Consider the following 16,261-nt stretch of genomic DNA (forward strand, 5'->3'; position numbering starts at 1 on the left):
TAATGGCAATTCCAGTAACATCACTCCCAGGTCTTAGAGCCTAAGTAAGTAGCACCTATTAAGTCAGAAGAGCAGCAAGGCTGAGTACAGGTCTTCATTTCTCCATCTCTCTCAACACATACCAGTCCATTCTCCACACCCCATGACTCTTGACTATCCTCTCATCTCCGTCCCATCATTCACCATCAAGTAAAGAGCACTGTAAATCACCTCTCTTTCGCATTTCTAACACACTCACCTCTCCCTTACTCATTTCATTGAAACCACGAGCAGTATTTTTTGTGCTGTATCACTAACTCCTCCAACTGCACTTTCTCACTTCAAATTCCAGATTAATTTTCTTTTTCGCCGATGTCCTTCTGAACAGCCACAGCACACAGAGGATGAAATACCTCAAAGCGGCATTCAGAGGGGGCATCGTCACAGGTTTCATCACTCCCAAGCAACAACACAGTGACTGGCACCTCAGCTGGGTTATAAAATAAGATAGAGGGATCAGCTGGTGATGATGCACACAACACATGCACACAGTTGAGCAACAGCTGTTCAGAAGGACATTGGCAAAAAAGAAAATTAATGTGGAATTTGAAGTGAGAAAGTGCAGTTCGAGAAGTTAGTGATGCAGCAAAAACAAAATACTGCTCGTAGTTTCAACCATGAAATGAGCAAAGGAGAGATGAGTGTGTTAGAAATGTGAGGTGATTTACAGTGCTCTTTACTTGATGGAGAGTGATGTGGCGGAGATGAGAGGATAGTCATGAGTCATGGGGAGTGGAGAATGGACTGGTATGTCTTGAGAGAGATGGATAAATGAAGACCTGTACTTAGCCTGGCTGCACTTCTGATTTAATTGGTGCTACCTACTTAGGGTCTAAGACCTGGGAGTGATGTTACTGGAATTGCCATTATTTACGAGCTCCAGGGAGATCCAATAGGGCATTGGATTTGCAAGCGAGATATTTTGAAGTAATTACTTCCTCCATCATACCAAAGCAATATCTGGTTGAAGGGAATACAATCTTACTTTAAGACGCGCAATCTGATTGAGCTGCCTGAAATTCCATTTCCCATAGTGTCAGCTGGTCGAGTGGGAAATCCTGCAGCGAGATATGTTTCCGGTGAGCATTACTGAGGAAAACTGAGATGTGGACTTCAAAGACCAAGCAACGGGAATAAAACTGCTAGTTATCAGATATTGTAACATCTACAAAGAATTTTCACCACTACAGCTGAAAGTATAGAGCAGTCTACTTAGAGCCTGTCATGTCATCATTCGTGGCATCAGTATCTTAGATTCTAACCATCTCAAGGATGGTGCAGCTGAGCCCTCACAGCACCATTCAATGGTCCCATTATTTTGCAGCTTTGATGGAAGATTAAATGGCTGTCATGCAGGCTTTGGACTCTGTATTCCGTATTGGAGTTGAAGGCATCTACCTCAGAGAAATTGGTGGAACAAATCGAGAGGTGCTTCCAAGGTATCATTCATCTTCTGCAAATTGCTCTTTCGGAGATCAGTGAAAGTGATCAGCCCCAAAACTGAAGGGGGTGCCAGAGCAACAATGGAAGCAACACAAGTTATCCTCCCTCAAAATGTCAGCGGGTTTGGTCCCTTAACCAATACCATCTGTGATGCCATAAAGCTGGCTCAAGCTTCCAGATGGCAGCAGGCACGAGTCTTCACATGACCAACAACAGTTCTATTGAAAGCCCAAGGGAACAGCAAGGACTGTTAATGCTAAGAGTTTTAACACTTTTCAGAAACAGGCTGGAACAACTCACTAAATGTACATGTTCCTGATGGTTCAGTGGCTTTGATTGTAGTTCTGCGGTGCATGCATGGTGACGAGAGCAAGAGATGTCAGCAAAGTATCAAGGAAATATCCCTTTAACTTACGTCAGCCACTCTCTGATGTTCAATGAAGGGTCAATGTAAGTCACAAATGTTGTGGCAGATGCCAACAAAATTGCTACAAACTTGCATTATCCTTCAGCGGTGATCACATTAATGGAGTGGAAACCCTTACTGGTCATATAAACTGCTAGCTCATCTTCTAATGTCTTTTTGGTCTCATGAGTGCAGTATATTATGCTCTGGAGAGGAGAAAAGCTGGCCACTGCCGCAAAATCCATAGCTCTCTCGTTCTGGCTGTTGACATCCACCATAAAGAAGACAGAGATACAACTGAAGGAGCCGGTGGCAGGTGCTGGAATCAATTGCAGAGTTAAAGCGGTGACTAGCAAATTTAGCTTCCTTTTGAAAATGAACTGGAGCCTGGTTTTAATATGGTTCCTGGGTGCTGTAATCTTGAACATTAGAAAGACATAAAGAATTGTAGTCCTTTACACCAGAGACAGCTTTCTGTGGAGGAGCATTTTTTTAAATTTTAAATCAGCGTCACTGCAACCAATGTCTAAACTTGTGAAGTCAGCTTGCTGACTGAAGAATACAAAGTATAGGGACAGAGACAGCCAAAGTCCAGGATATTCGGATGGTGAGCTATTTTTCTTTAGAGAAGACAGGATGTTGTAGTCATATTCAAGTAAGTTTGTAATTTGTGATCTTTATTATACATTGTCTACTAAACAGCGGAAGCAGCATGGCATATATCAGGAGTAGCCAAACCACGGCTCAAATGTGGCTCACAGAAAAATATTTCTATCTCTGTGTTTTTAACGAAACAATATGAGATGAGATCTATAAAAGTATGAATGAGTTAGGGTAGAAGTGGAGAGAACGTTTCCACTTGCTGGAAAATCCAGAATTTTGTCATACATATAACATAGGCTACTAATAAATCCAATAGAACTTAAGGAAAAATTTATTTAGTCAAAGTTGTTAGAACGTGGGAGGCATTTCTCCCAAAAATATTCTAAGTGTCAAATTCACGTGCAAACTGGAGTAAATCACACTTCTTTTCAGTGGGAGTTTAAAAATGAATCTCCCACACTCAGTGCATTCAGCAGTCACAATCATAAATCACTCTCAACATGTGTGGGCAGAGCCTATTCCCACTCAGGAGGCTGACAATATAGCGCTGAGCGGGCCACTGTGCATGCACCGATCTGTCAGAGCGGAGATTGGCACATGTACAGTGGCCCTGTCCGCCGGCCTCCCGATCACTGACCAGCTCGATCACAACGCAATGCCGCACCTCTCACCAACCCTACACCCCACCCACCCTCCCCATCCAGGGCCTGAATACTGGAGATTTCAGTTCCAGGCCCGCTAATTATATTTAAAATTGGTCCTGCATATATAATACAGCTCTGTGGCTATTTCGGGTGCAGAGCTGATGTCACTGGAAATCCGATGCTGGGGATACACGCTCAGGCCAGGGCGCCCAGTGTGGATCACGTTAATCGAGCACTACTTAAATCTCCCAGCCTGCTGCACTAATAAAAAAATCAGCGTAGCGGGATGGGAGAATTGCCCTGTGCTTTTTTTATTTGTTCGTGGGCTGTAGGCATTGTTGCTTGGGCCAGCATTTACTGCCCATTCCTATGGGCAATTAAGAACGTGGGTCTGGAGTCACAGATCAGGTAAGGATGACAGGTTTCCTTCCCTAAAGGACATTAGTGAACCAAATGGGTTTTTACAACAATAGTTTTACGGTCATCTTTAGACATTTAATTCCAGATTTTTATTAAATTCAAATTTTACTATCTGCCACAGTGGGATTTGAACCCCAGGTCCCTGGATTACTAGTCCAGCAAAAATACCATTATGCCACTGCATCTTGCTACCATAAGAAGTGTTTGTGGCAAATTACTTAGATGCTTTCAAAAGGAAACTAGCGAAGTACAAGAGAAGAAGAAATAGAAAGATATTCTGAAAATATGTAAATAGAATGGGAGCAGGCACATGTGGAATATGAACAACAGCACAGACTATTTATGCCAAATGATCTGCTTCTGTGCTGTGTATTCCATATAATTCTATATACTAAACATCAAATGTGACAGCTGTAAGAAATATTTAAAGTTTTTAGAATTTCATAGCACTTCACATGGGAATTCTCTTATTCAAAAGTTAGTCTAAAGACTCCTTTTACATCCCATAGAATGTTGTTGTACAATATAAATCAATAACTAGCCACAGGTACAACTACTGTAACATCATTAGCCACGTGCACTAAATTTCAAGAACTCTTCAACCACAATACAAGTAGATGTACTCCATTTATGTATTTACTTAAATATCTACCACCATTCAGTACAAAACTTTGCACCCTCTTTGAACAAAGTTTATAATTCTGGCATGGATTTATCAATCATTCTACATGTCTGTTCAACTTCAAGGTTTTGTCCAACAGTTGCAAGCAGTATTTTGACTTTGATCAAGATATTGCTGAAACTGTTGACATGCACAAGATGTGCCACAACCACCTCTGTTCTCAATGCATAATGTAGTTGGTTGGCATTTGCCCTTTGCTATGATGTGCCCTGTTGGAGTAATTATTATTGGGCTTGCTCTCTTCCACTGGTCTCAAGCAGTTGCTCTGGTTGATTGATACTCATAGCTCCCCTCTCTATACTGTATTACTGATGTTTACATGGTCCTGAAATCCAACAGTTCCATTCCCCCCCTCTCCATACTGTATTGCTGGTGTTACCATGATCCTGAAGTGGAACAGTTCCATCCATGTTGCACTCCACTTTCGGCAGATAACGAAAGTAGCAACCAAGAAACGTAAAGCACATCCAGACGACAATGAAAACATGCTCACATACTTTTTTCTTTGTTTACTATTTTACTAAATTAATAATGTTAAAGTACATGAAGAAGTATTGATATCACATACCTAATAGTGTCCATTACTCACTTTCTATTTACTAACAGAACTGCAATTAGCTACATCTAAATTCCAAATTAGTCACATATGGTGAGTCGCGAAGACATTGAAAAACACTGTGACAGAATTGAGAGACTAAACAAAATTCATTGACTGGCAAATCTTTTTGATAAATTGGCCTATTTATTAAAAGCACGCAACAGAGGCATCTTCCGCCCAAGCCCAGCAAACCTGAAACTAATCACAGTTAAAATCAATAAATGAGATCATGAACCACAGGTATTGACATTGAGCTATTCTTGTGTTATGAATGCTGTTCCAAAGCAGTACATGACTATCTGAAGCCTGCAGGAGATATTGTTAAATAGCCTCATAAACATACACAAGCAACATGACAATTATGATATTGGTTACAGACAGAAAGTAATATTTATCTGACTCTCATAAATCAGAACTTGGGACCATCCTTAGTGTTGTCTAGTAAGATGGCTGAATTATATGGAACCAGCTTTCACTGTAGCAGTCATCTAGCAGCATAAACTGTAAGTTAGATTTGCCCTGGCACACTTCAGCTGAAAACATTTTTACCCACTATATTGCCCCCCAAGGTGCGAGCTGATAACAGGGCAGCAAGAGAAATAGGGGATATGGGATTTCAGTAAACAGGACATCTCCTCAACCAATGAGTCTTAAGGATTCCTACACTAAATCGTGATTACACTTCACAAGTGCTTCATTGACTGTAGAGCACTTCGGGGCATCATGTGCCTATGAAAAGCATTATAGAAATACAAATCTTTCTTTGACCTAGGATGTCAACAGAAAGAGTGAGAAGGAGGTGAATTAAAGAGAGTTAATTCAATGTAAAGTCAGTTGCAAGAGGAGAAATAAGGGAAAGATAGATTAGACAGGGAGAAATAGACATTTTTAAAGAATTTATTTATAAAATAATTTACAATCTGAAAGAATGAAATACCAGACTTATTATGGTTCATTTCCAGTTCCAGAAAGGTTGTTTGGCCATCATTAACACTTACCACATTGTTAAAGGGGTAATTATACTTGTAATTAATTACTAGCCTTAAAAATTTGTAGTGGGTTTAGTTTGTATCTATCATGTAAAAACAGCAACTTAACAATATGTAATATATTTCATTGGTGAAGCAGTCAGAAAATGCTGAATTTGCAAAACTAATCGTGTAATGGCATGACAAGTACGGCGACGTATTTTAACAGCAAAATCTAGACTACTGATTTCGTAAGAAAACATTGCTTTACCTTCAGTTGAACCTTGTTAAATTTTTATATTGTGAACAATGGCAGGAGGATTGGTGTTGTGTTGAACGGTGAATAGGAGTTGGGGAAAGTGGGTAATTTTGATTTTGTGTGATAGTATGTCAGCAACGCTCTCTGATTTTAATACCTCTCTGATTTGTATTTCCGTGACTTCATGGAACTGTTTGGCAATCTGTTGAGCATCAGAGAAGCTTTATTTTCATGTTTTTAATGTTGGAGAAAGCAGACACTCTCAACCACTCCCTACAAACATCAAAAAATTGTCAGAAGGGCAGTAGCGATCTGTAAATACATCCAAGTGCATGAACTCAGAGTTCCATTGTGCCTGACATAATTTCAACAGCAAAGACACTGCTGCAGGGTAGCATATTCCCTCCGATAGTCAAAGTGTTTCATTCCAAGGCTGGGAATAGTAATTTCACCTCCTCCACCCCTATGAAGGCCTGATAAGTGACTGATGTTCCAGATTTCATTTGAAATCATGACCAAAGTGAAACTTCTAAGCTATCCAGTTTGTGGAAACAATTGCTCTATGTGATCAACTACAGAACAAGAAATACAAACATTACAGTTTGAGATTGGAAGGTTAACACTTTGTTTTCAATCCAATCCTCTCATGCCCATTGTTGAGTGACTGACCTGATAGGGAATATGTCGTCCTACTTCATTTATCTTACTAAAACAAAAGTACACAGGATTGCCCTATGTAAATATAACTCTTGACAAAACAAACATCAGAGGGAAAAACAACTTCTACTATATTCCCCATACATAGAGAGGGTGGTGGATCAAAGAAGATCCCAATCGGGGAGGAAAAAAAGGGTGAAAAAAAAACTGGTAAGGACAAAGACACCATTAAAGAGATGAACTTTAAAGAGTATTTTAATGGCAGTGAGGGAAATATTCAGGTGTAATCACTGGGCAGAAACATAATAGTAGAAAATAATTCATGCTCGCTAAGTTACTGTGAACTTGGTGCGGGGAATGATTCCTGCAAGAGAATGGTCCAAGACCAGATCAAACGGGGCCTTTGGCCTCATCTTACTAAGTCCAAAGAGCTGTGGACACCAACTGCACACTCCTGGGCAGCACTTCAGTAAAGCAAAGGTAAATGTCAGGCCATTGTGATGTTGAAAATAGCCTCTGATGGGTTCTAAGGGAGTGAGAGGGACACTTGGAAAGGGGCTCTTCCTGAATCCACATTAAGGTTTGGTTTTAAAAATTTACTAGAAACAAACTTACCTGGTCTTCAACAATCTCCAAAGTTCTCTTAAAGATTCACTGACTAGACCTCTATGGAACCATACTTCCACAGTGCAAGATCTGCTGGTTTTTGACCAATTTTGGAAAGGGGTTCTGAAGTGGGTGTTAGGAAGCATATGCACTCATTCAAGGAGCCTAATAGCTGCTTCTGGACTGAACCTAAAAGCATCGTTAGATCAGCAGAAACAATATATCAAGGGGAATATGTTTCTGATGCTCTTCGAAAGGTTGGACCTCTTTGCCCAATTTTCTGCCCATGTAAAAGATACAACTAGGTCAAAGTTCACCTTCGTATTACCTGAAGGAGTAGGCTACTACATAGAGTGCTGAATAAAGAATAGGTATAGCAGTGTATACTAGAGGAGACTGATGGAAATAAGATGAGGCAAGGCCAATTTGCCCAGGTATGGAGCTAGTGAAACAGAGATTGACAATAATGTGAAACCTTTTGCAGATTAGGACATAGGCTCTGGCATTTTGGTCTTCCCTGATTGAATATGGAGTATCAGGAAGTATCACAGCAAAACGTAGATACTTGCATTCAAATATTATACTGGATTGATATTTGCAGATGCCCACAGAAAGGTTATAAAAACAGTTGCTTTAACTAATTGTGTCAGCAGTTCTTTACCTAACTGATAAACCCTTAGAATCACTGAGCTAAACAATACAACGGCATAAATTATTAGTCCAGAGAAACAAGAAAATGCGAGAACTCATCACATCCAGACAGTCTGTACAATTGGTCTTTATCAGTGTTCAACAGAAAATTGCTACTTTAGTCTTCACAGAATGTATGCCATGGTTTAATTCCTGTTTATTGTTCCACCTTCTGTCACCACGCCTCGCTCTTTCAATATCGTCTGATTATTATATAGAAGTGATCCAACTGACAAAAGAGGATCAATGAATGATTCAATGAATGATAACATGCTGAATGTTTGAAAATCACCAACTTATTTCTGTCTACTCTTGAACACATTACTTTTTTCTACCAGAATGAGGCAATCATAACTTATAAAGACAGCCCATTAACAAACAGTAAATCAATACGCAATTACCTGAAATGATATTAATATGAGTTTTGTAGATTTATTTACTTTAAAAAGTCAATAACTTTGACTGTGTTCCACGAAGGAAAAACCTTTAGAGAATTTGTCTTTTTCAAACATAGACCAGTTATACAAATTGCCATTGGTTTATCACTTCTTTCTATAAAAAGACGAGGTAGCAAAATGCTAATTTTAGTTTTTGAATTTAAAAATGCTTGTGCAAACCTAAACAAAGCCTGACTGAGTAAACCATAATTTAGATTGGCATGTTAGCAGTTTAGGATGTGACAGACATTCCACTATACTGTGGATTAGGAGAAGAAGAGCTGAATAAAGCATGGGGTTCAACCAAATCCTTCAATCAGCTCAATGCTCCAGTCTAGTATCAAACATGCTGGCATTCACACTACAGCTATTAGTCAGCAAGACAAAAGCAAACAGAACCTCCGGGATCTTGTTTAAGAACTTACATTGTATTGTTTCTGGTTTGCCAGGAATGTGACCTTATCATTGATTGATTCTCTTCTGTCAATTAGATCACTTCTATATAATAATCAGCCTACTAATTCCTGACGCAGGTTAATGGGGCGAAAAAGTAATGATTTTGCTTCCCAATTTAGAAACAAAACCAGAACTTAAGAGTCATCCCTAAAACTTCAAACGTTCAACATTAATTACCATCACACAAATAGTGGGACAAATTTGTTTGCCTAAAATAATATGGAAGTGGTGAAATCTGAATTAGTTGACTTATAGCTACAGAGAATTGCCCAGCAAATTCTATGCCTGAATTGGTACGCCAACAAAAAGTTCAGTCCAGTTCTCAGCTCTTGCTTCCATTCTCAGGATGAAGCCAGCAATAATGATTCAGTAACATATCAAACAATTTGCACAATAATACAAAACATCTACTCATAAAACCCTTCACAACAAACTTCAATACGTATACCTGTAGCCACATTGCAAACAAACTCAATATCACTGAGGAGCAGTGCGTAAAAACATGGGACAAAAGCATCACTTATATTTCCTCGGCAAACTCTTCCAGAATTATTAGCTACGGTAAATTTGTATCTGATCTTTCAATGGACTCAAGTGCCCCATTGATCTTAGATTTCGTCTGGATCACAGAATCTCAGTGCTGACTAACAATGAGGCAAAGAAAACAGAATCAAAGCTGATGAGTCCTCATGAGCATCATCAAAAGGGTTTCCCAATCATCTGTAAATATTCTTAAATTTTTGAACGTGGGTCAGAGATAATCTATATGCTTTTAAGACTACATAATTTGCGTGATATCCTTGTGAGATGAAGTTTGTAAAATATAGCCCCAAACTGTACAGAAAGCTCGTGCCTTTGAGAGATAGTTTGTGTTTTAAAAAAGCCTTTAAAAACGTACTATTGAGATGTGGCTGTGAAGTTTCATCAAGAGTCAGCATAACAAAATACAAAAGGATTGTAGAACTGCAGACTCTAAATAGTATTATGATCCCTTGAATTAGCTCACCTTAAACAACTATTTTCATTTGCAAACAACTCGAAGTTGAAACTATATCGCATGAATATTTCTAGAATTATCCGATCTCGCAGCAATGTTTCTTTTTTCTCTTTCAAAACTATCTGATAATTCCTTCCATGGCACACAGAAAACCTCGAACGAAAAATCAACGCACTGAAACCGAAATGACTCGCACCTAATAACAGTGCTTCCGTTTGATGGTGTAGTGTCGCTGTCTACTGAACGTGTTTCTATAGTATTCGCTTTCCTACGGCACATACTCTCACTACACAAACATTATAAAAGATCGGCTCAAAGATGTCCCTGTCTCCGCTCGATTTCCTCAATTATCAAATGTGCTGACTTTGATGATATAAGGGGGGCTTTTTCTCCAAGTGGGCTTTAGAGCGGATTAAATAAGAGGGAAAATCAACCTTATGATGTCCAAATTACAGCGACTTGGAGCATGGGATCTGCCAAAAAATATTTATGATGTGGAGATGATACAAAAAATATTTATCCCGCTTTTCGGGAGGTGACCAAATCAGACCCATGTTATTTTGTCGCATATAGAAAACAGAGAGATGTTTCAATCTATTTTTTTCTTTTAATATTTCGAACATCCAACATTCACAGCATTCCTTCCTCCATCCCGGAGAGAGTTTACATCTTTCGGCTGCAAAAAAAAACTTGCAGCGTTTGCAGAGACTGGCTGCTGCATTGAATGTTCACCGATCATCAACACTGCGGGATGCACATGCAATCCATTCGAGGTTTTTTAAAAGCGTTTCTGCTACAGGGCTGTCGATCTTCAGATGGAGGAGGCAGGGTGGGAGTGACAAAGATTGGAGATGTTTGCGGGGTGGGGGAAGAGAGAGAGATAAACAATTCAGGTCAAGGCATTTCAATCCAGTTGCTGCACTTGCACTGTCTGCCATCCCAGCATAAGATGGGCAGCAACCCTCCTGTACAACCGAGGGTGTACTCACACTGGAATAGAAATCATCATTATCAACATTTCATTTTTCCAGTAACTAGGAGCAGCAGTGATGAGACTTCTCTGGGGCACTTGTTCATCAGTTCACATAGGGTGAGAGACCCACAGTTAGCAGCATTGTCATTACTGAGAATAAAAAAACAAAATTGCACTTTCCAACCCTGCTTCTTTTTTTAAAAAAAAATAATGACTAACTTTTAAGAGCACCGATTGGGAGCCTCTTCCCACTTACCGTTGGAGCGCCTGACAATATTTTCCAAAAAAGTGTTCTGAGGGGCAACAAGTCCTTTCCTTCCCCCCGCCATCCTGTCTGCTCGGTGGCTTTGGTGGCAGTGCTGCAGTGCTGGGGAGAGCGGGACGCAGGCTGCAGCTCTCGAGCTTCCCTGCTCATGGTAACGGCGCAGGCAGTGCGTGCAGCTCCCAGCTCAGCCAAAGCTCTCCTCTCCTCCTCATTCCGCCGCTCTGACCGCCCACCTCTCACACGCCGCGCGGACACGCGCGCCGCTCCGCACGGGGGGGGGGGGGGCGAGCACGGGGAGGGATGCGCGTCCCCGCCGTCTCTCCCCGCCCCAGATCCCAATAAATGCAGCACGGAGTGGATTGGTCCGGATTTCATTTCCCCCCACCTATCCCTTCCAGTGTGTGCTCCGCGCCCACCACAAAAGCACTTCAGGCATCAGCATCTCCTACAAATGTGTCGAGTCTCTTCTCACTTGGTCCCAAATCTAACCACCTTTCATTATATCCCACTGGATAGAAGTCTCACATCACCAGGTTAAAGTCAAACAGGTTTATTTGGAATCACGAGCTTTCAAAGTGCTACTCCTTCCTCAGGTGAATCGTGCAGTGCTCCGAAAGCTTATGGTATTTGCTACCAAATAAACCTGTTGGACTTTAACCTGGTGTTGTGAGACTTCTTACTGTGTTCACCCCAATCCAACGCTGGCATCTCCACATCGAATCGTGAAAGGGCAGCGCTCGGAAAGCTTGTGATTCCAAATAAACCTGTTGGACCTTAACCTGATGTTGTGAGACTTCTTACTGTGCCCACCTCCAGTCCAACACTGGCATCTCCACATCATTCCACTAGTTGCACCAGTTGCTCAGATGATTGAAAACTTAGCTCCTGCATTTCCTTGGTGCTGTCAATTTTCTCCCTCACAAATACGTCCAAACAAGTGCAAAACGTGTACCGTGGTGACCTACTGCAACTCTGAATCAGGTTGTCCAAAGCATGCGGACTGGACCCTGAGAATGTTCCTTATGGACAACAAAATGGGCCAGGGTTGAGAAGATAGGTTCCAGAGTGATCTTCTGGAGTTTTGTTCCATTATCTCCGGGGGTCCTGAGGGAAGGGGGCTTCGGTAAAATTCATATTTGGGCAACTGTATACAGTCCATTGGAAAGAAGACTTTTATGGGCAAATGCACCTTTCCGATTCCATATTCTTCTGTAACTTACATTTAATGTGCACAGCGCCTTATGAGTCAACATTATCAGTGTATGCCCAGCCAAAGAGTCACCAACCTTGGGGTGTCTGCGACGCTTGCAATTGGAACACATTTATTAAAATCCAAATCTGCGGACACTGCTTTTAATGCGAGAATGGACGACCAGCTGCAGTGCAATTTACAGACACTAAACTCTGGAGGTGACAGAGACTAACCAATGACTAACACACTCAAACAGCAGCACTGTCCTCCTTGAGAAACAAGCAGAGTCTGAATGTATATCCCAACACCAACTACCAACATCTGCATCAGCATCATGTTGGTCTTATTTAACTCAACATGGACATTAACTCTGGAAAAGAGTCCAATAACATGTGTATTAGCAGCCTATTCTAATGGACAATGAGTGCAGCCATTTCCTCTTAATACATTTTATGGTAATACCTGCCTTCATACTGCATTATTAGGCTGTTTGTTTTATTCATGTGAATTTTTCAAGGGATCTTTTAAAGGAACAAAATGTTATTAGCAGATTATAAATGATGGAATCCTCACTATGATTTTGCCACTAACAATTTGCCAAACCCTTATTTTTTTCCTTTCAGACTTAACACTTTGAACAAAAAATATTTCTAAAAGGAAAAATTGAGGAGCATTTTTGCACATGTGTCGGGGCGGTGGGGGGGGGGGGGTGCTGCTTCCCAGCACTGACCCTATATAAATTTGTATAACCACACTTAACATATGATGCATTCAATACATAGAAGCTCATAGGAGCACAAAGACCAAATAAATTGTTCAAATTAGATTTAATTAGATTTTTGAAATTTAATGACCCACAAGAAAAGAATAAATACTTTTTTTGCCAAAGTTCTTCCCTCCATTCCTCTCCCAATGTTATTGATTCCATGGTGATTTATAATTCCTAGACATTGGGCGCCCCCAAGTACCATAAGCAAGTGGCCATGGTTGGTTGACAGTTCGGCTGATGAGGATATCAAGGCCAATGGAGATCAACATTATCATCATCTGATGTCCATAGAGGTACACGTCCAGTGAGAATTACTGAATAGCATTCAAAAGTGGTAATCATAATATATTAAACCTACCTTACCTACCCTGAGGTGCTGACACCAATTGAAACACCCTACTTCCACTCTGCCTATTCCTCTTTTGCTTGATGGAGTGCCATTGACTGTTGATGTGCTTTCCAGCCACAATAAGATAAATTCCTGAACATACACAGTCTACAGTCACAAAAACAACAGAGTATTTGTGAATGAAAACATAGAAACATAGAATCCCTACAGTGCAAAAGGAGGCCATTCAGCCCATCAAGTGTGCACCGACTCTCTGACAGAGAATCTCATCCAGTCCCTATCCAATAACCCCACGTATTTACCCCGCTGATCCCCCTAACCTACATATCTTGGGGAAATTTGCATGGCCAATCCACCTAACCTGCACATCTTTGGACTGTGGAATGTTAGAAACTTTTGATGGATTACCACCTACTCTTTGGCCTGCTAAACGTAGTGGACATATTTTGTGTTGTGATACTAGATAACATCATGATACAAGTACATTAACGTATACCAATTAGCTCTGTGTCAAATCCCAGACCTGCCCCTACTTTGGTGCAATTTTCCAAGCTCACCCCTCCGCGCAATGTATTTACCTCATATTTGCAAAGAAACAAATTGTAACTTTAGTGCATTGTAGCATCTTGATACACAAATGCACAAAAACAGGCTCTCTTTTCAAACTCAGTCTGAAGCAGAAGGGGCATCTAATGACAATATAAATACAGGACAGCAGTGCACAGAACCTGTTTTTAGTGTCACTCTTTTAACTTTTGGGATACAAGTTAAAAGGTGCATCAGAGTGTCTACCCTAGAACAGAACTGAAGCCAAATCTAACATTTTTCTTATATGTATGATGAACTACCTATTCAATAAACTCAGCAAACCATCAGCCAAGCTAGGTGAAGTAGTTTATATATACTATTGCCAATGTACTTTGATAAATCTCTGAGTTCCTCGCCATTGTTTGCAACGTGTGAAATAGCTCTCCATTCCAGTCTTCAATTTGAATCACTCGGCTAGAACTGCTTGTCTCAGTGATGAGAATGATCAATGCGTAACTGTACAGCAGCAATACTTTACTGACAGCATTCAAACCACCAGCACTTACATTATCTTCTTTGAAAGGGAAGTGGCACTGCATGCCGCTGCTGTCCTGCTGGTCACAGCAAAGATATTTGCTTTAGTTCTATGCATGAATGACAAGCTCATTTTACTTTTTGCTTACCTTCTTTGAAGGCATCTATGAAGCTTAAGTTTATTTCTGGTACAGACATTGAATTCCTATATGTCAAACCACATCCTGTTCATTCTGATTATATAAAGTATGAATATAACACTTTAAAAAGTGGAACATGTTTTGTTGTTAAAGGACGTGTATTCATTTCATCTAAAATTTAAAGGTATTTTAGATAGTTGATATAATTGTGTACACATTTTCAGGCTGACTTTAGGTTGCATAATAATGCATTTTGAGCATTTTCCCAAATAGCTACTGTTCGCTACAATTTATGGAAATCCTAATTTATATCATGTTATATCATCATATTTCATATCATACTTACTAGCATTGATTAACATTCAAATAAATGATGCAATTCCAAACCATAACTTTGAAAACCAAGTCAATTGATAGCTAACTTTATAAATGTCATAACAATTAAGAAGCTTTTCCCAAGTCTTACCTTCAAACAAGTATCTCTTACCTACTGCAGAATATTATTTAATATGTGCTTACACTTTATCCACATCCTCCCCTTGAATTTATCTACAGTAAGTGTAATTTTTCAATCGTTAGCTGATATGTCAAACCGCTCTGAATCCCTTTGAATAATTCCTGCCTTGGCATTTTGTTCTCCCACACAGATATATGTCATCAAACTCCAATTTCAAATCTTCTATTGAACATCAGCTTTCTGCTTTAGCAAAAATTGTAAGCAGTCTTCACAGCTAAGACATAGTTAGATTTGCCCTCATCGTGTTTTATGCATATAGGCTTTTATAACAAAGCACATAAAGATTTCCACCCATAATCCTCAGGAATTATGGATGAAGAGACATGGGGCCTGAATTTTGCACCACATTCCACTGAAAAGAGGTAGGAACGTACAGAGAATTGTGGAATATTCCAGCAATAAGACTTATCATCAACTCACTGCCCTCACCTTGATCTCTTTCACTCGTCCCAAATCTAGACCATCACTGACTGCTCCTCCCATCCTCACTGTATGCAAATTGTGGCAAAGCTGTAAAGCCCTGGTTTGCAATTGATTTTTCTGAAACCCTGCACAGTTAATACTGCTTCCTGGGATGACCATGGCAAAGCAGCGGTAACAGTCCAATTGAAGGAGAGATCCAGCACGCACTTGCCTTCCATCTTCCAACACTGCCAATTATCAATCCTTAGAGAGCTTTGCACCTTTAAATACCTAGTTGCTGCAACACCGCTGTAGTTTTGTAGCTGGACACTGGCGAGTTCACTTCTAGTGACAGGATTCCCATTTGAAGCTGCAGTGTACTAAAAATGACCCACAACTAAGGTAAATGGGGCAGCATTGGGACAGATCTGATGCAGCAGTTGAAGAGAATCTAGTCTCTATTTTACAGTGAATGATATTAGTCCCATTGGCACTGAACAGCAATTAGAAGCCAACAAATGGCAGGGGTAATTTCTAGCAAAGTCTGTAAGGGGTCATAATCTGCCAGAAAACTTTTAGGTCACCCTACAGTGCTCCTGCACAAAATAAGTTTAAATTAAATATTATAATAGTGGTTAATAAAATGGTAATGAGTCACAGTGACTTCCACTAACATGTCATCAAAGT

General features: G+C 40.2%; 1 protein-coding gene across 1 annotated transcript in view; it reads right to left on the reverse strand.

Annotated features, from left to right (window-relative positions):
- kcnh1a (potassium voltage-gated channel, subfamily H (eag-related), member 1a) overlaps positions 1 to 11,207 on the reverse strand; it is a 257,744-nt gene extending 246,537 nt beyond the window's left edge. The window contains exon 1 of the mRNA XM_078230547.1: positions 11,135 to 11,207. Coding sequence (XP_078086673.1) covers positions 11,135 to 11,207 — 73 coding nt within the window. The remainder of the gene's footprint in view (positions 1 to 11,134) is intronic.
- Positions 11,208 to 16,261: the final 5,054 nt, after the last annotated feature.

This window comes from Mustelus asterias, chromosome 15 (assembly GCF_964213995.1).
Source record: "Mustelus asterias chromosome 15, sMusAst1.hap1.1, whole genome shotgun sequence".
NCBI classification, from domain to species: domain Eukaryota; kingdom Metazoa; phylum Chordata; class Chondrichthyes; order Carcharhiniformes; family Triakidae; genus Mustelus; species Mustelus asterias.